This window comes from Homalodisca vitripennis, chromosome 3, assembly GCF_021130785.1.
Source record: "Homalodisca vitripennis isolate AUS2020 chromosome 3, UT_GWSS_2.1, whole genome shotgun sequence".
Lineage (NCBI taxonomy): Eukaryota > Metazoa > Arthropoda > Insecta > Hemiptera > Cicadellidae > Homalodisca > Homalodisca vitripennis.
Window position 1 is genome coordinate 85,096,925 of NC_060209.1, and position 22,152 is coordinate 85,119,076.

The 22,152-nt window shown below is 32.2% G+C and overlaps 1 protein-coding gene across 1 annotated transcript in view; it reads right to left on the reverse strand.

The window, feature by feature from the left end:
* Nucleotides 1–22,152, reverse strand: part of LOC124358267 (LHFPL tetraspan subfamily member 1 protein-like) — a 101,586-nt gene that overhangs the window by 79,067 nt on the left and 367 nt on the right. The window contains exons 2-6 of the mRNA XM_046810560.1: nt 20,550–20,665; nt 17,451–17,617; nt 14,432–14,530; nt 12,160–12,306; nt 11,903–12,110 (exon numbers count right to left, since the gene is read on the reverse strand). Coding sequence (XP_046666516.1) covers nt 11,903–12,110; nt 12,160–12,306; nt 14,432–14,530; nt 17,451–17,617; nt 20,550–20,665 — 737 coding nt within the window. The remainder of the gene's footprint in view (nt 1–11,902; nt 12,111–12,159; nt 12,307–14,431; nt 14,531–17,450; nt 17,618–20,549; nt 20,666–22,152) is intronic.

Genomic DNA, 22,152 nt, shown 5'->3' on the forward strand with positions numbered 1-22,152 from the left:
AATTATTAGTAATAACGCCAATTGGTGTCATTAGCATGTTTCATAGTTAAAGCGTTAATTTTGGCGTAGTTAATGAGTATTATAATACTTAAAATAATTTAATCGATGTAAGCAAAATCTAAATATTTCAAAATAACTACAAACCTGTCTCGAGAGATAAATTGAGTAAAAGACGTTTTAAATAATTAAAGCTCTTCCAACACTGTTGTATTCTTGGTATTGTGTCTGTTCCCGTGTAAAATAGCCCTTAATAAGTTTGCAATACAGGAAATACTACATATTTCCATTGATTATAATATATAAATTATGTTGATATCAGAAGACACACATCATCATTGGCATCGGTATCAGACTTGAGAGAAGTATCATCGCCGAATAAACTAAAAAACCTGTGCGGGCTATTGTTTTCAGAATAATTGGCATAGTTACTCGTACTCCAGTGGGCTGACTGAATAAAACAAACTCGTAATTGGATCATCATCATCACATAGTAGTTCTGAACTGGGAGTGTTGTTTGTTTCCAAATTGGACAGCTCTGATTGTTTTGGTTGTGGGCAGGTCTGGACTGGCCCGCCCAGTAACAAAATCATCACTTGGTCTGTAACTAACATTATTAATACATACCTCTGATTAAAAGACACAATCTCAATATATATGAATTCACTACTTCAATTACTTGGTTACTTACTTACTCACGCTAATAACGACTTTCATTATAACTCATTCAAATAAAATAAATAAAACATGGCATGGATACGACAGGCACCAAGACTAATTTAAGAATGATCAAGGTCAATGACAACAATGAGACATTACACGTGTATGTGAGAACATAGATCTAGAATTATACCTACTCCATGAATTTGTCTCTCCAATTTTTTGAGATCAACAAATGGGCGGCGTTTTCGTAAAAACGAAGAAGTAGTCCAAAAAGGAAAGGCTTATCCCCTTTTAAGCCTTACGCTTCCCGTCCTCATGGCCTACTGGTCTGTGCGAGGATCTTATCAAACATAATAAGGAGGAGAGTCGATAGAATATTGATAAAAAGTGCAGCGGTCACAGACAGGATATGAAACAGCGTTATCTCTAATTCAAACCCAAAATGCAACGTCTTAGACCGCTCGCCTTTTGTCACTTCCAAGATTAATTCCCTAATAATTGCTATTGCAACTGTTCAAATATTCAAAAGTTTCAAATAAGATTTGAAATGAACAACAAACAGTAACAAACAACAAAATAAATCTACTATCACAACAGTTACAAAACGATAATTAATTTGAATTTACTGCCCCTGTTGATAGTAGGCATAACGCTGAACGTCTGTATAGTACGAGTATATGCCACCATTATTATAATAGTTGCGTTTATGCTTTCTGGTCATGTAAACCTTAGTAACCGACGTTAATTTTAGTGACGTCGACAACGGTTGCTACATCTATAAACCATTTAGCCATATAGCTCATACATCAGAATTTATACTTTTGCTTGCTTTTATACATGTAATTAGCATTTAGGAAAATAAAACATGGTTTCGTTGAATTGTAACATTAGAAATTGTAATCTTTATAGCTGTACATTTGCCTCAAATTATTTTGTTGGCATAATGTGAATTAAACCATTTTTGTTCGGCTGTCATGGTAATTACACTTTTCCACGTATTATGAAGTTGTCTCTTAATAGACCAACCGAACGTTAAATGAAATCATCCAGATACCAAATACAGTCGCAGCCACCATGTTTAAAATGAAGTAATTCTGTTCAATGGCAAAGTGTACACATAGAAACCATAGTTTTATAAGAGTAGGTGACATAGTATTCTTCTGAAATCTTTCTTAATTTTCTCATGGTAAGGAAGAATTATTACTTATTATAAAAACGTTATGCCATCTGCTCCATATATTGTCATCCATTGTTTCCTATCATATTCTTCGGACATCCCCTCCTGTTCTTCTGATATTAATTCAGTTTCCTATTCCACTTCTCCCAATAGAATTTATAATTTTTAAATACTAAGTGCTGCTTTCCTCGCCATCTGTCCAATATTATCTATTTTCACTGTCTCCTCCATTGCCCTCTAGCAATGCCTTTTGTTTCTCTCTTCATGAATATTTAATCACACACTACATTAATGCTCTCTCATCATATTTCCTACAAAATTTACACTATTAATTAATCTTTTGTGGTCTTAAGTCAAATAACTTTCGTTAACTTTCATTTCCCCATTCAATCCCTCACTATTGATGTCACATTGTTCCTACATATTGTAGATTATATTAGTCCACTTAGTGAAGTAGTCTTGTAGAGTCCTTATATATATATATATATATATATATATATATATATATATATATATATATATATATATTTGTTACTAGCCTCGACATATCACATGTAAAGGGCAACTCAATTTTTATTATTATTACCTACATATTACTGGTTCTTGCAGCTTCACGGACAAAAGTTCTACAAACTATTTCACTCATAACAGAAACTGCTCTTATAAATTAAATAAAATCGTTACCTCTTTGACAAACCATTTCGGTCCCTACCCGATATAATCTCCGCCACCATGTTGCAAATAGAGTACTTTAAGTGACGATGCCAAATAGTAAAAGGGTACTTATATAGAAACAATAATTTTTTAAAGGGCGACCCTCTAGGCAATATAATTTTCTAATGAAATCATTGTACAACTTTCATCCATAAAATTAGTCCCCAAAAGTCCTATGTCAATTTCTTCATTCATTGCGTACTAATAGTGTGTGTTCTATGAGATTCTGTAGACATTTTTTCCTCTTCTGACATATATACATTTTCAATTGAGCACCCAACATTCTTTTCTGTTATGCATATATCACTTTATATTAATAAATGATTTTATCATCCACTGTACTCTCTCTCCCTTTCCTCTATTCCCCTCTAACAATGCCATCTGTCGCTCTCTTTATGACTATGTTATTACTCTAATTTTAATCATCCTTTCTAATGTCTACACTTATCTAGTGTGATTTAAGTTAAATTATTTTCATTAAATCAAAGCGTATTTTCTGGCAGTAATATCCAGCCCATTGGTTATTATATCAAACCCCAAATGTAAGATAATCCCACAGACATAATACTGAGTCCCGCATAAAACATGAGTTGTTAGCGGTAGACGGGTTTAGGTGGCACAAGAACTGGGTTGGCAGCAGTCAACAATTACTCCTCTATTCGTCTTTGTTAAAACCTGTATCCTGTATGTATTTACCTATCAGATAATGTAAACAAAGCTACCATATTATTTTATAGATTAATGTTCTTTCATGTCTCCGTAATAAAGATTATGTAGAGTAAATTCGAATTGAAGATTACTACAAGTAAAAATTAATCTCTTCTATAAATTTAAATCGTCATTGATTACTGATGTCACATGAATATACTCAGTTTTTGCAAATTTGTTTATGCTATAATTTTCTCAATGCAATCATGGTTACCCATAAAACTAAATGCGTGTCAAAATGTTCGCTAATGCTCTGCCAAATCCCATGGAATGAAATACACCATCATCGAACTCAGTGTTACCATTATATAAATGAAGCTTCATGAACAATTTCAAGTCTATAGGTAATTTAATTTTGAAATGATTGAGTGGACAGACATACAAATACTCAAAGAGACCGAAATTAATTGAATATTTCCAACCGCTCGAGTAATTGTCTCTTTAACGCGCAGCCACTAAAAATGTATAATCAAAAAATCACCATATTTCTTGCTTATAACCCAAAAAATAAACTGCATTTTCTTCTCAGTTTATCTTTAGGACTTGAGAATGTAACATTTTTGTTATAGAATGTAAGATTATCCTTATTTGACCGCTTTAAAATATTATTTGATGGAATGTAATGTAGCCATTTGCCTCTGAAGGACAACTTTTGTGAAATTACTGGTGTGCGTGTCACCTCTACTCTAGGGTTAACATCTGCAGTCATTTATCATCGATCACGGACCTGAACCGAGCTTTCACTGTTCTTATAGACAACTTGTTGTGTTTATTTTTTTATTCCGTTTAAATTTATTTATATTTGTATTTGTGTATAATTATTATAATTATTGAAATATTATTTCATGAAATGCAATATAGCCATCTACCTCTGTCCAGCTGTTTGAAGGAAACGTTACTGGTGAGCGTGTCACCCTTACTCCAGGGTTAACATCTACAGTCATTTATCATCGATCACGGACCTGAACCAAGCTTTCACTGTTCGTATAGACAACTTGTTGTGTTTATGTTTTGTATTCCGTTTATATTTATTTATATTTGTATTTGTGTATATTCATTGGAAGATTATTTGATGAATTTTAATGTAGCCATCTACTTATGTACAGCTGTTTGAAGGAAAAGTTACTGGTGAGCGTGTTTTGTGAAGTTGTGAAGCACAAGTTTTGTGAAATTACTGGTGAGCGTGTCACCCTTACTCCAGGGTTAACATCTGCAGTCATTTATCATCGATCACGGACCTGAACCAAGCTTTCACTGTTCGTATAGACAACTTGTTGTGTTTATGTTTTGTATTCCGTTTATATTTATTTATATTTGTATTTGTGTATATTCATTGGAAGATTATTTGATGAATTGTAATGTAGCCATCTACTTATGTACAGCTGTAGATGGAGCTTATATTGGTCACTGTTAAATTACATTAAAATACAAAACCAATATTTAATACATATTACTGTGAGGCCTTTCGATATCCAAGATACCTTCATCAGACACATCACAAAATTTTGTGATGTGTTTGATGAAGGTATCTTGGATATCGAAAGGCCTCACAATAATATGTATTAAATATTGGTTTTGTATTTTAATGTAATTTATGTACAGCTGTTTGAAGGAAAAGTTACCGGTGAGCGTGTTTTTGTGAAGTTGTGAAGCTCAAGTTTTGTGAAATTACTGGTGAGCGTGTCACCCTTACTCCAGGGTTAACATCTGCAGTCATTTATCATCGATCACGGACCTGAACCAAGTTTTCACTGTTCGTATAGACAACTTGTTGTGTTTATGTTTTGTATTCCGTTTATATTTATTTATATTTGTATTTGTGTGTATTCCTTGGAAGATTATTTGATGAATTGTAATGTAGCCATCTACTTATGTACAGCTGTTTGAAGGAAAAGTTACTGGTGATTATGTTACCCCCACAGCAGTTATTTACCATCGGTTACGGAACTGAACGAAGCTTTTACTGCCCTAATACATGACCTCTACTATTTGTGTAATTCTGTATCTATTTATATTTGATTTCTAATACTATATGTTCCATTCTGACCCAACGTTTGGCAAAAAAGTATAGTAGTTATAGCGGTATTGTTTATGCAAAATCCATAGATATTTCTTTAAATGTTTTACTAGAAGTATTTTTTGTTGAAATATTAGAGTTCACAAATCAGAACTATTAATTAAAAATAGGCTTGACTTTTGTAACTAATGTAAAACTAGTTATTTAAAATTTAGGTTCCTGCTTCGTTACGGACTTTTGTTACTTCAATATTTATATTATATCCCACCTCATTCTATTGACCTAAAATATAATTAAAAATTGTGTTAAATGCCACTCATACTGATTGTACAAATATTAGAAACAGAATCCAAATTACCTGCTGACCAATTTATATTAGCATTATCTATTCTCACTATGCTCAATTTCCAATTTTGTATTAGCTATAGTATACAATATTAAAACTGTCTCCAAAGAGACACAAAACAGCATAATCAGAGTGTGAAGACGTATCATTATAGATATATTGTATAGATATATATATATATATATATATATATATATATATATATATATATATATAAATACAAGTATATTAACTTGTACCGTTATTGTAGTTATATCATGTATAATAAATATTTTTTTCGCAATCCTGTTACTCGCTACTGGTTATTATTTTTTTTCTCCGAAGTTCTTCTAACTAAATTCTTGGCGGAATTATAACTTAATTGGCACGAATAGTAATCTCTTCTCCCTTGAACATTGTAGGTAAATTATCCGCTGTTGAGGAACTTCTCGTGCGCCTTGTCCATAAATAAATTAAAATTTTTCGAATTATAAATTAGACCTTTCCTGTGAGACATCTATTTTGAATGTATTATCAAATAAATTTATTAATAGTAAATAACCTGTAATGTTGTTTTATTTGTCATATTCAATAGGATAAGCTGCGGTGTCGTCCTTCTGACGAGACACGTTGTCATGATTATAAGTTATCGCAATAAATGGCTAATCCTGACACATATAGTATTAGTTAAATATTATTACTCTATTTTGGCATAGACGGGCAAAGTCATATTTTAAATTAACATGTACAAATAATGCTTGTTTTGTTTGCCACAGTTACACTTGCCTGTAAACTTCGAAATTCGAGTATTTATTACTACGTCCTTAAACATTTCCAACCCCATGTGTTTCGTCCAATCGGTATAAACTCTATAGTCATAGTATATGATAATAACACTGGCTCCCAAGAGGTTTGTAGCAGCATAGTCAGCTTATGAGGAGTTGTTATACAGGGTGTCTCAAAAGTCCCACTACCCCTATCTACTTTCTTATGCATAGAGACGAGGTGATTTACTTTTGAGGCATGTTTATACGATCAACTGAGGAGTGTTTGATGAAAGAAAATTTTTTGTGACCTGCCCACCTCCTAAATGGGGTAATTTGGGGGTACGTAAAAATTTTGCTATAGGAACCCCTAGCAAGTGACACATAGTTTTTAAAGTATTATAAAAAGAAGAAGAATTTGCAAAAACCAGAGGTCTTTGTTACTCTCTGAAATTTTGTGGCTAATAGAAGTTAGAATTGTTTTTTAAAACTCCATTACTCATGAATAATGTTGTAATGAAAAATATTATAAATATTACCTAAATTTTACTGTTCAAATTCCCAAATTTCCATTTATTTACAAAAATAAAGTTTGGATTCAAAACCGCGTCTCACACTATGTAAGATAGCAGGTATTATGGGGTGTCAGCCGTCTTCGATCCTTGCCCTTAATTCATCTACGTTTTATTCAAATCGTATCTCATTCTGAACTCTATTCACTATCCATTTTTACCTTATAAAATTCAAATAATGAAATCATTTTCATTTAAGCTTTTTTTGCGTGAACTCGTTTAGTCTTATGACTATCTTGTACTATTCAATTTATGACATTCACCAATATATTTTTATTTTAACTCAATTTTCTATATAATACTAAACTAAAAGTAGATATACAAAAACTAGGCTAACGATTGGGGTCATTGTCTACTGATGGTAAACTTAATTAGTGTTATATGCATATACACGTTATGGAACGATATTGTTCCAGCAATAAATGAGTTCGTAAAAAAGTGCGTATGACGTTTTATTTCAACAGAACGGTGCCCCACCGCATTGCAATGTGCTTTTTAGAAATTTTCTTAGATAAAACGATTCCGGACAGATGGATAGGTAAACTTGGTGCAATGGTAGAGTGTACGTTCACCTGACCTTTCACCTCTCATATTTTAGGAGATTTCTCAAAAGTAAAATGTACGACACATAGCGCGCAAACGTCGGGTAGCTGCAGAACAGCCAGCTTGTAAGAGCGTGTTGTATATTAACATTAACTGTATAATTATAATATACAATATTATTCTAAAACACAAAACTTTGATTGAAGTTTATTTGGATTGTGAAGGAAACAGGATTTTTTCGGACATTTGCCATCGTTCAGTGACAGAAGAAATCAGTAACACTACGTTTCGAGATCTACAATCTGATCTCTTCTTCAGGTAAATAACCAACCTAATAAGATATGGAGTAAATAAATGCTATTGTGGAAACTAGAAAAAAATAACTCACAGTTTGGTGATCGCTCAAAGTTCCTTTATTTTTTTTTTTTCGGAAATGAAAAACTGATAACTTTGGTGCGTTGTAGCGCTCGAACTATGAGAGTGGTAGGCAATCCACGCACACCAGCTTGTTCCTCACAAAACAGAGGAAGGGATATTGATGCGCACGCACTCCTTTTTCATCATTTGCTTTGTTGCCGTCAGCTACAAACATCGCCATTTCCGTGTTTGTAAAAAAAAATAAAGGAACTTTGAGCGATCACCAAACTGTGAGTTATTTTTTTCTATTTGCCACAATAGCATTTATTTACTCCATATCTTATGTTAAAACAACGTACCAATTATTAAGATGATTGGACATTTATTTTAGAAGTTATAAATTTTAATGTTTAAAAAATTTCCTCCAAAATTTTAAAATCGCAAAAAAGTTCATACTTTGAAAGATTTTATACATAAAGTAATAAAAGTCACACCAAAATACTTCGTTTTCACTGCGTTAGTGGGGAAATATATAGAGTTAGCCAATCTGCTGTTAGTATAGGGACACAAGTAGTATATCACTTTATGTGGGGTGTCCCTAAACTTTCTGGCAACACTGTATGTATGTATATATAAGAGTTAGAAATACAATTAACAAAAGTGATAGCACGGTTTTTGTTAACCTGGGCTATTGACTTTTGTTTATTGTATTTCTAACTCTTTTTTCTTTAATACCAAACTAAAAGTAAATATAAATAAAAAAAGCGGAAATTCATTTGTTTGAATTGTTTAATATAAAATATTTATAGGGATCAATAGTCAATTATAGTATATTTTATTGTTTTTAACTGGTGATTGGAAAATTCAAGGTAAAGAAAAAAATAAATTTAACGCGAAATATGATTTATTCTTTTACAATCCAATATTTACAATGCTTGTATTACAATTAACATTTTATATGTGGTATTCTTTACATAAGGTATTCTAATCGTACAGATTCCTTGATGAACTAATACATTGGAAAAGGAAATATTATTTTGGTGGATTAGCAATCACGCAATATTAATAATAAGTCAATTGCTTACATATCATTTTCAAGCAATATCATTCCTAGAGTTCAATTGTCGGAGCATATTCCATAACGACAGAAAATCTAAAATATCACAGGAGTTAATGAATGAATGAAAGAAACAGTGTGTTTATTACAATAATCCCAATTATGTACACAAACTGCTACAACGTCCCACTTTACAGTAATGGCCGAAAGGTCCGACTGCTGATTTGACAATAATTTTTAACTTAATATTGCAACCAATAGTTAAAAATAAAAACCTTTTTCTTGTACAACAAAAAAATGAACTAAACGTAGGTAAAATCTTCTTTAACAAGAAACAACAACAACAAAATATACACTATCTCCTGAAAATTATATTACGATATATTACTCGTTAAGTTACGAAAGACATCAGATTAACCTAAATATGCCACATTCTTCCAAATCTTATAAATCTCTCATACTCTATACCAATACATACATACATACTATATACACACAATAAAATTTACACAATATAAATTTATCCCTGCAAAGCAACTAAAAGCCAGACAAAAATATATATTAACTCAGATTTGTCAGATCAACTCATTCAAACTAAAAATTAAACTCCTCTACCAGTTTCCACCCAAATGCCCAAGAATCCTTTAAGGAATTACCCAAAAGCCCCACAATCGCTCACATATAAGTAGTTATAAAATTCAATTTCGTTCTATGCTTATTTTTGAAACCAATATTTTATAAAAGAATTTTAATATTGGGCACTTGCAATGAAATTAAAAACAGTTTCGTCCTCCCTTGGATCGTATAAAGAGCACTTGACATTTTTATCTCCTTCCAAGGCGTGTAATTTAGATTAATTAATTCCGGTCTCGCTTTTATTGCCAAAAAAGATAGTAATTAGGTTGTAGTTGTCACTGAAGACACCACCCTCACCCAGGTCGAGGTCAAGGGTCAAGTAGTTCTGGTAATACCGTGACGTACGTGTCCGCCCCTCACAGTCCCTGCCATCGGGTACTCATCCCTTCCAGTTCACTTCTCAGTTGTGATCGCAGGATATCAATTTCATCTAGACTTAGATCAAATGTAAGTCCGTATGTTTTACCCATAAACGTCCATCCCTTGTAACAAAATATACTCCTATTTATTGTTTCTTAAGCTAAAACTATAGGTAAACGATTATCAGGCAATGTGCAGACTTTCAAAATATAGCTTGGATTAAAATTAAATTATAATGTTTACATTCAGTTACAGATTTTAAAGTAATTAGTCACGTCCGTTTGGATCATTTAACTATTAATGTCACTGTTAGCACTCCTGTACTGCATTGTGGGGAAGGGGTCAGGTGGTTCCCTTAATTCCGAAGGAGTTAGACTCATATTCTGTGGATTATTGAGTTAAGTTACGGACATAAATGTACGTATATTGTACGTATTGACGTAAATAATAAACAATCTATAAACATTATAATTAGTTGTTTTACTCATTCACGTAATATCAGCTAGATGCGGACGTTGCCCCAGGACTAACAAGAAACAACCTTGGTTCGACTACGAGTGTTTGCCATATAACAAACGTGTTTTTCGTCTACTCAATTTGTTAGGAGAACAAATTCTAACACTGCTACGATTAAATATTTAGAGTAAATTCAAAGTTGTCTGTAAAGAAAGGAAAACCTGTATTATTGTAATATTAGTAATAGTTTGAACCAAGTAGCGGATGCAAAAAGTATTGATAAACTATTAACAGGTTTTAAAATATTATGAAGTTTTATCTGAAATCGAGAGAAACGTTTTTTCTTATAAGGAAATAGATTGTTTTGTGCGCTTGTTTTTATAAATACCTACATGGGAGATCATCAAAGGATTACAAATATCAAAAGTTATTTTTTTTAATGTCACTAAATCCGTACCAGACAATAAAATAATTGCTAACTAACTTAAAATACAGAGTTTCAGTCTCTTTATCTTGATATTTACGTTAGAACTATCTTCATATCTAAAATATATTTACTATTTAAAGGGCGGAGTTATCAGATTGTAGCTACACGATATCATTTTCACTCACTGGAAAAAAAACTGAGTGGGAACTGGACACGTGATAAAAATTTGTAAGCACAGAGCAGCAACGTAGAGGCAATGTTGTGGGAATGAACAATTATTCTCCACAACTGCACACTTTTGCTTGGCACTAATAAAAGGTTCTACTGACCTTTGACCTATTGACACAAACAAATTGGCGTTGCTGTTCATCAATGTAATATTCATCACAATCCTCTACATATTTATGATTTTCATTACCATACACTTATCGACATAGTATTTTACACATTCAGTAATTTATTATTGAATAAAATTGTCCAAAGCGTCTTTATCACGTAAAATAACGGATCTTGATGTGTGCCAACGTAGGTATTGTAGACCCTGCCTGAATCCATCACTGCGTGTTATAACCATATAAAATATAGGTTTCTGTATTATGTGCATTTTTGAAACCATATCAATTGTTAAGGCAATTTTACCACTGATAAAATTGTTTGCAATACCTAACTGAGGTAATGTTAAATAAAATTTGAATATAAATATGATCCATTTTTACACTGCAATTAATCATTATTATTATTGTCTAAACTAAAATATTTCATAATTATTATGAAGATTGTTATAATTTAGGATAAATCCAACCAAAAGCATAATTTGGGATTTTTACCTTTATTTTGGCATAAAAATAAATTTATGAGAAATAAGTTGTTTTCCTTCAATCGTAAATGCAGATTTTGAAATATTTATTCACTTTTTATTTGAAAGAGAGAAAGTGCTATTGTGTGAAAAATTAATTTTTCTACAACCAAAACAATAACATTTAAATGGAAGCATTAAAGAAATACTCTAATTATAGGTTATTATGAAACATTATTTTATCATTTCAAGTACCAACTAAATATAGTTTTATTCCTTACGTAATCGAGATACATTTTAGCAAACATAGCTTCTCAGTATTAATATGCTAACAGACAGTCTCTGGCGTTGAGCAAGAAGGGCGGCGCTCCGCTACAGCTGGGTGGAGGTCTCCAAGAAGCGCCTGGAGGGAGAGTCCACCAGGAGTCAGTGTCATGAGCGATAACAGCAGTAGTTGACCCTGGAGATTGAAGGACTAAGGACGAAACAGGTGAGCAGCACAGCCACTGCAGCAGCCAACAGGTACAGCGACCACGACAGTCTACAGTTGCCTGAGTCAATCATTTATTTAAGTTTTTGATTATATAAACATATGGACATTATCCACTTATTGAATAAAAATGAGCGATAACAGCAGTAGTTGACCCTGGAGATAGAAGGACTAAGGACGAAGCAGGTGAACAGCACAGCCACTGCAGCAGCCAACAGGTACAGCGACCACGACAGTCTACAGTTGCCTGAGTCAATCATTTATTTAAGTTTTTGAAGTGAAAACTTCTTTAGGCGCGTTGAGCGTTTTGGTAGAGGGTAAAATCCTCGGTTCGCGTCACCGACATGCTAATGATACTAACCTGCATGAAAAAGTCAGTCTCGCTGTGTTTTTTAACCGTAGACATGGCCGCGGACTACTAACCTGCATGAAAAAGTCAGTCTCGCTGTGTTAAAACTGTCCCGGCGGAGTATGAAAACAGACTGCGAAAATCAGTGACCTTTACGGCTTCCTCTCGCGATTTAAAAGTGAAGCCAATGTCGTACAATTCTGTAAGATGCGTCAAATTAAAGCTCTTAATATTGGCAATCTATTGGTTACATTTTTAAATATTAAAAAAATTTCGAAATAATTTTGATTATTGTTTACATTTTACATAGCGTTTACAATGACAAGAAAAAAAGTAGTAAGCGAGGATTTTTTTTATTTTTTGGTCAGACAAAATTTGTCAGCGAGAAAGTTGTGTGAAAATAGATGAATATTTTTTTTGTAATTTATCATTTTTTTTATTGGAAGTTTTAGTTTAGCCTGTAGTAGCGTATGAAGTGATGAGTGAACGTTTCTGCCGGAACTGTAGTTGGCGCATTGGCTCACTGATACCGTATTAACTCAATAAATTAGTTTATTGTGCAATAAAAATACCTTTACGAAAGAACCAAGTTAATTTAACTAATTTATTAGTTTTAAAAATATTGTGGGTTTAATTGTTATTGCAATTATATACTTTTATCCGTAGCAATAACTCTATTATTTACAACGGTGTTCAACTCACTGTTGTTCACTCGGTGTTTACTCACTTGTATTCTATGTTTATTAATATTTAACCTCTTCATCATGAAATGAGTATTATTACGATATAAGATTTATCTTACTAGCGTGGTAAAATAGACTTCTAGTTATTTGATAATATTTTTTTCGTGGATTTTAAAATTGGAAAATTAAAAAAAATGTTATAATAATTTTAGATTTTATGAAATATGTTCATTTATTGTTTTTATTAAGATATTGTTAAGATAATTGTATATTAATTATTTTTTCAACCACTTTGTATTTATATTTTGTTCATGATTTGTTTAACCCATCATATGTAACTAATAAATAAAACATAAAAAATTTTCATATAATTTTTGCATTTAGTTTTAATTACTCTCAACTTAATAGTTCCGTTTTCACTTCTATCGGCAGTCCCACGACTGCTACTGTTTTTTTATTATATAAATACACATTATCCCACTTTTTGTATAAACATGAGTTTAATCAAAATGTGTGATCTATTTAACCCCTTTAAGTAGCCTATTTAGCAGGTTACTGTAATAACACTTACAAAAGGACTTCTAGTAACAGATGCATACTTCGCTTGTACGAGATTGACCACTAGACACCAGAACAATTCCCTGTTGGAAAAGTACATTTAAAAAATTAAAAAACTACAAAAGTATATAAAAATAGTAAAAAGAAATAAAAAATGAAGACGATAAGTACAGTAATTCATAAGTGATTCCATCATTTCAACCAAGCTTGGTATAATGATAACTCATATATCTTGGAAACATTTTGTAATCATTTGACACAAAGACACAAGATGGTAACTGTTTACATTAGGGTTAAATTTTATAAAAAAAAGTCTGTTTAAATATTAAAACTTTTAGTGCAGAGATTTTGGTCTTAGCAAATAATTCGAATGAAACATCATGCAAATGGATATTTTTGGGTCATTCAATAAAAAAAAACAGTTATTCATAGCAGTTATATAATATTTGGTTGATCACAGTCTGCAGCATGAACTAAAGATGATATATTTATTTCTGATTGATTAAGCATAATATTGCTTCGCTCCTTTACTTAGCTGGGAATATATTTGTTACTGGCTCTGCTAGTTTTGGTGAAAATACCTGTTATCTGAACATAGTTTTCCATAAAATGTAGGAATATCCTAAGATTTAATTGTTATAGCAAATTTACCACATGATGTAAACGGGAAAGCTTACGTAATACCATGTTTTTTTAGTTATAAACTATTCCAAAATTATTTCCCGAAAATATCATTTTTAACATTTAAGTAAATAAGTTTGACAAATGTAAATATTACTCACCAAGGGTATAGACATGGGCGGAGCTGCCACAACAGTCTCTAACCTCTCTGTTGTCCCAGCCGAGAGGGTAGATCATCAGACCACTACATACAAGTACGCCTGTCGGAAAGAATAGGTAATCAATGTTTACAATGTTATTAAAAAATAGGTTCTTTAAAAAATAGTTTTTGTTTTTATTCAAGTTATACGAAACTGCAGCTACATTGCAATAAATTTTTTGTTTTGTTTCCCAAAGATTAAAAAGTGCACGAAATGTAACACTTCTATTATATGTATTGTTGTATGTAGTTTGCTAGGACCTAGACTGTCAGTTTTGATTGCCTTATAATTAAATTGCAGGTACTTATACTGCAATACAGGTTTTGTTTTGTTCCTACTTATTTTGTTTCAATCTTCATTGAAAAGTACGAGTGTAGCACTGTTATGAAATATATTTTTGTTTGTAGTTGTCTAGGCCGCAAACTTAGTGTTATTTTTTCTTGCTTTGTCTGTGATTAAAGGTTATGTGTCAGTGCACTGTAAAAGATAATGGTAATGCTATTTATAGTAATATAGTCTGTGTAGTAGTACTTTTTATATTCTGGTTAAAGATGATAGTACGTCATCATCTACGGTGAAGATAGAAGAATGGGGTTAGAGATAGAAGTGTTTGAAAGATGGATGCTCTTAGTTTAGTATATAAAAGAATTAAATGGTGATATAGTAACGTAATGTGTGGCTGTAATAGATCGATAATATAATGATATAACTGGTGGGGTTCGTTAATAATGTAGAGATATTTATTAATAATGTTATTATTTTGGTCGTGTTAGGTTAGGGTAGGATGTTTCGTAATAATGTAATGATGTTGATAAAAAGATTTGACAGTAATGCAAAGTTGTTAGTAGCAATGTTCAAAATTTATTTACTGACAAATATATTTATTCTTTAAGAGATAATGGCACACTTTTTTACAATAAATTATTTTATATTAACAAATAATAATATAATCTATATATTGTACAGTTTTATATGAACCTAATAATTTTATTTCTCAATAATAACCTGGTTCAACAAGTTATCTTTCAAATTTCTTATTTTATTCTTTAAATTTTTTTACATCTCTTCGTATTTAAAATACGCTGTACTCATTCAATAAAGATTATGTAAATAAATATTTTGTTCACCAATGAGTGTACAAGTAAATATTATATACAAATTTATAGCAAGTTTCATACACTAAAGTTATGTTGTAAATGTAGGGCTTATTTTTGTCTAACCAATTATGTCTTTTAATTGCTATCATTTTATAGTTGCCTCAAAAGCGTATTGATTTATTTTTATTTTTTTCTACCCGGATGATAAGTTTTATTATCACATACAGATTTATTAACAAACTTGATAATACGTAATACATTTTTATAATATTACAGAATTTTACTCTCACGTTCCATTGTGCGATATAATTTTGATATGGCGCAGTGTCTATGTTGTTTTTTTTTTCATTTTTTACATCAAAAAATTTTAATTGTCAGATTATTAATCCATTTGGATAGATTAGATATTAAATATCAAAATTTGTTTATATTACTGAATAGTAAATTGATATAAATATACAATGCTCATATAAACCTAGCCACGTTATAATTACATCTAGAATAACTAGATAAAGTATATTTACAACAAAAACTCTGAAATAATTAATTATAAAACACAAAAAAGTAAAAATAGGTTCCACTTTGTTATTTATATTTCTGTTCTTCTCATTGCTTTGTTCATTACTACAATATATTTAAAACCCCATGACGTAATTCGAATCGTTAATAAGAATTTCAAGAACCAAGCAAGTTTCAAATACGGCAGAGTAAACATGGTCCGTAGCAATCGATTTCAACAACAAATGGTTAACTCACAAACAAGCGAGTACAGAGTACCCATTCACACACAACAGCGGTACCCACGAGTGCAATAACAGTAATGCGACTGCAATCTACTTTCAGGGCTTTAGCACAGGCCAACATGCAAAGCTAATTTTAGTAATGAAACCTGAACAAGTGCTAGCAAGATTATATATACCAGTAAACGAATTATAATATGCAATTTATAAAATCAGTTAAAAAACACTTCCATCGATTCTCTATACTACGAACATGAGTATCTCGGATTTAAAACCTCTTATTATTTAATTGTGATACCCTTACAATACCTCTATGTATTTGTGTAGTTCTTTGGCATCACTAAATCTTCAATTCCATTTACCCTCCCTGGGACGTTTGATCGCATGCAGTGGGCAGGGGAATGGGGGGTTAAAATTCACCCTTTTGAACTGGAGCGTAGACTGTAAATCACTAGGATACACTTACATGTTGTAGTAAAAATATTAGAATTGCAGCTGAATGTGGATCGCTAGCTATTTTATTTTTATCAATGGTAGCAAATGTATTGTAATTCATGTTGCCCCATAAAATTCATGTTGAGGTTATAAATGGCAGTACTTTTAGAGTCACAACTGGAGGCGAGGATTCTCTGGTTTAAGGATCTGCTACTGGTGTCTGTAAGGTCGCAATTAATGCAGGTCGAATTATCACGTTACTGTTTGTACTTTAATACTGTTTGATACTGCTTATTGTCGATGTAACTTTTGTGCAGAATACAGACCTGTATTTTAATATACAAGGTTCTGTCTGATGGAGAACCACAGTACTTAAGTGGGGAGATCTCATCCCAGGAGGAGGTTTCTAAATACAAAACGTATAATGCCACGCACTGCACTTTCCAAAAGTGAACCATCCAGCAGACGGGATGGTCTCTGATAGTTTCTCAATAGGATACAGTATTTTCTCTATTTGATTATTTGGGCCCTGATTGCTATTCCCCTGTTTCACTAGTGATATTTTATAGAGAACTTTGTTGTAGAGGTCTTTCTGCGGAGTTAATATCTAAAGCATTTTTTCGACTCTGACAGCGTTTCCCCTAGACCCTTTATATGATTAATGCGTATTCAAACGAATTTACGTACCAAAATCAGTCATTTACTTACCCGCTAGCAGTTGTAGATTGCCTGCCGTTCTCGCTGTGGCTGTGTGAATGACGTAGTCTATACAGCAGGCAGACATTGCCATCACTGCCACTATGATAGTGAGGACACAAGCTAGAGACAGCAGGACTGTGCTGATCTGCCACCAGCCACTCGGGATATCTCTCCACCTGTTATTAAAACAGATATTTGTATCATGGTTTTTTTGTAACAAAACGTTTCTCTATTATGATCGTTTGGCAATATTCATTAAAATATACATCTTGCATACGTTTAGGGTAAAGATTTAAACTAGTATTAAGTGTAATATGAATATAAAGTTGATTAATAACCAAGGATCAGATATACATAAATTAAAAATCTGAAAACAGCTCATCTAAGGACGTATTATGCTCCGAATCATAAGGTCGCAATACCGCATAGGTATGATATTTATGATGTTTGTAGAAGCTGGGTCACATTTATGTGGAACCTTACTTTCCTATGTTCTCATGATTTAAACAATCTATACAGATAACTATAGGAATAAATTGGAAAGGGAAAAGTCTAGGTACGAAAATATATAAGACGGAATGTACCATCGTCCTAAAAAACCATCCGTAAAGGTATGACAAGGGTGGTGGCCCTTGGGGGACGAGGTACTGAGAAGATCCAGGGATTCTAAAATGGATATCAATAATAAATCATCTTGCTCATTCACAGTATTTCATAGCTCGGAATCATCTACACTTTGGTTTAGGGATATTTTATTATACCACGATAAACTTAACTTCAATGATAGTAACTAACTTCAATACCATATATTCATAGACGCAATCTTCGGATATGAAGTTCCCAAATGGAATGGAATGGAAGTTCTGTATTGCTTTTTTCACATGGATGTGCTTACAGTTTCAATAATTGCAATTTCAATACGTTTTACGTTAAAGTTCAAATAATATAAGACACAAAACATCGAGAAGTAAGTAAACCAATTCTGAAATATCATAGCAATACTAGTGGAATGGAGTATATTGACATGTCAGCCAATTTGGGTCCTCGTAATAAATGCAGAAAGGTAAGCCGATTTCTGCTCCACCCCGTCGTATAAAATTACATTCATGAACCGCAAGAACGGCTACAAATACAGGTATGATGTGTCAGATAAATATACCCTATCAGGATCGTAAGTCAGTGATATAAATAAAGTACACATTAACAGTTGTTCGTTGTTGTAGATAAAGTTTATCACAAATATAACTCTAAAAACCTTCTCTAAATATTTATATCTAATAACTTCAATGCTTCCGTCTAATTTAATACTATTTACTTAATGATGGATATATCCAACAACCAAATAAGAATGCAGTAACAGTTAAAAGGTATTCTCAAAGTATTTATAGTGAAGAGAAGTGAATGAAAAAACTTTACATAATTGAATGAGACTTTTTAAATAGCCAGTAGCATACATTGAAATTAATGAGGGCGACTTTAATTTAATAACAAATGATGCGACGAGCGCAAGTTCCCACGATACTAAACTTTTTTTAATTCACCACAGTCTTTGATTTCCACCCAGGGAATGGCGGAGAGATTGACAAACTCCTCATATTTCTTAGGAGACTAGTGATCATTTTATTCCACAACCTTATCTACACCTTGGAGAAATTTAAGGTTGATTTCCCTAATCTGGCGATAAATTCTGGTTTAAATTCACTAAGACATTTGCGCTCTGAGACTGACAATTTTATCTCAATGATGGTTCGTGTTACGTCCATATGATAGTGTTCCTTTAAGTAAGCCCTTTCCTCTGAATATCTTCCTCATTTCAATCCCGAATTTCTCGTGCTCCCGACATACCATCAAAAGATACCACAACTAGCAGACTCATCTTATCTTGCCTATTTTACAGACCATATCCTGTATGTAAAGTACTACAGAACACATCAAATGCTACAGTATAACCAGCATTTGATAAAGCGTGGAATTATGAAATTTTATGCGACCATCAAGGGTTTAATCACAACTTTGTATAACGTGAACTGCAGTCTGATGCGAACGGAAACGAACTTAACACAGTCTCAACGCATAATAAGGGAATTCAGAGCAAAGCAATTCGATTCTCGATTTACTTTTTACGGAGAGGCCGATTCATGTTTAGCCTTATTCTACCCGTCATCGTGTGCCACTGCCCGCTGCAAGGGTCTTATCAAAAAGAAAGGGGAATAGTCACGCAGTACAGATTGTCAGTACTAATAAGATAAAAAGTCACTCAAAGAGATAATTCTAGCCTGCGCTGGACCTAATTCAGACTGCCCTAGACCTCTTACTATCGGACCTGCTCACTTGAAACGGAAATCAATATAAATGGGTATAACCAGGAATAATGGCTTATACAGACTTTGCAACTTACAAAATAGCACATTAAGAATAATTAAATCAAAGGGAGCGCCTAGTCCATCGTCCCATACGATAGCGTAAGAATTGCTGAAGGACCATCATTTAGCTGCCGAAAAGTGACCTGAATAAAATGAATTAGAATGAAGGAGCCGCTATTTGCAAACAGAATCAGTTGAAAGTAAAAGTAACAATAAAGTTAAATTAGTTACTTTAATGCGTTCAATTAAATTACAATAAAGGTAAAACGATAAAAAATGCAAATACACACTTTTTTAAATAAATTTTTCAGGATTTAATGTAAAATCTTTAGTGTTTTCTTATAGAAACTTCGTGGAAATGTGGAAATTAAAGCAATTTAAGCTATTATTTAATGATAAAAACGTAAATTAAAATAAGATAATCATAGTTGATAATAAGAACTTAAACATGTTTAAAAACGTAATTTCTACATTCTTGAAATAACATTTAATATAAATGTAATTGTATATTTAGATAAATATATCCTAATGCTTACTCAAAAATATTTACCATCCCCGTAAATTCATCTTATTTTAGATTCGTTACCAAAAATATAACACTACTCTTTCTGTACTGTCTAAAGTGATGGAAGAGGGAGAGTTAGCCATGTTGATATTTGTTTGACTTGGCGGAAACTCAAAGCATGTGTCAAAAGTTGTTCAGCATCGGCGAAGTTTTTCATGAAATAAACAAGTAAAATGTTACCTGGAGTATCGGGCACACTGCATCACGATTTCCACGACTCCCTGCGGGCCGAGCTTGGGGTAGTTGCAGCGGCGGAAGCTGTTAAAGTATGCATCCACCCTCCCCAGTATCCTGCCCTGCAACATCAACTTTAAAAATACAGGAACGGAAAAGGATCTGCGGACTCAGAGGTGTTTGCGTTAAGTAATGGCGTTGCCTCAGGGGCCAGAGTTCACCTGAGACAGAGTCGGAACATCGAGTTGAGAGTTTATCTTTTATTACCAGATTTCAAATACATATACATTAACCAAACATTGCCATTTCATAACTGTACAGTGTAAAGTGTGGAAAGTGCCCATATTATTTTATTTATTCTATATATACTAATTACACACACTAGTATATATATATATATATATATATATATATATATATATATATATATATATATATATATATATATATATATTAATCTTCAATAAGAAATTGAAAGATATTAAACAGTTTCTATATTTCGGCTTAAACCGTCCTCAGGAAATTATAAATTATAGGGCTTTTAGAACAAAATAAACATAAACATCAACACAGAAAATGAAAAAAGAATATATATATTGAAATATAATATGAATACATAATTTGAAAATTTAAAGTTACTCCCTTTTACTCCGATTTGAAAAAGGGAGAATGGAATTTGTTATCCTCCAAAAATATTATGATAAGTATACTGAAGATTTTAAATCGATATCTCAATCCGTTTGGAGTACGTCCAGGCGTAGCAGGACCTAATTTACACCTTGTGTATGGCTACACTCCCCTAAAAAGACCAATCTTGCATAATATAACTTGAGATAGTCATTTTGTATATGACTTCATTATATTTTCCAAAACTTTTTTATTCCTTTATTGTTCCTTGTCGCTCCTGTTTCCACTTTCAAAATATTACTCATAGACATCAGCTGATCTCAATTATTTCTTTACGTTTTGTTGGTTGATTCTCTTATCATCGCTGTTATTTGTGTTTATCTGTGAATATGTATGAAGTAACAGGTCTTTGTTCGGAGCTATACACTTAAATTGGGTGTTTTGATGCTCTTATTTGTTTCATCGAAGGGAGCCTGGCTAAAGTGCAAGTTTGGTAACTATTATGTGGAAAGGCTGTGTTAAATGCAGTAATGTGCATGAAAAATACGGACATACGTTTATTATGTGATACTTACTGTGGAATGAAAGAGACGGAATAAAAGGCAAGAGGAGAAGAAACATACAAAGAAGATTTGAAGATGAAAAGGTATAATATGATCCTTCGTATGGTCACTCGGGGCTTTATAAATCTAAGCCTGCCCTTTTATAATAAACCTCATATTTACAATTAGATCCTTTTTCCATTTTTTAAACAACTTTTTTTAGATTTAAGATACATGTTACTCCAGCAAATATGCATGGATTCTTCTAAATAGTTCACAGCTCACTCAGTCTACTGTGATTAGTAAAATTATGAACCAGAAATTTCGTATCTGATAAATATGTTATTTTTATTATAAAACAAATTTAAAGAAACATTTATAAAAAGTTACAGTATTTTTAATCTGTATTTAAAAAATTCAAATAATACATTCCAGTTCAT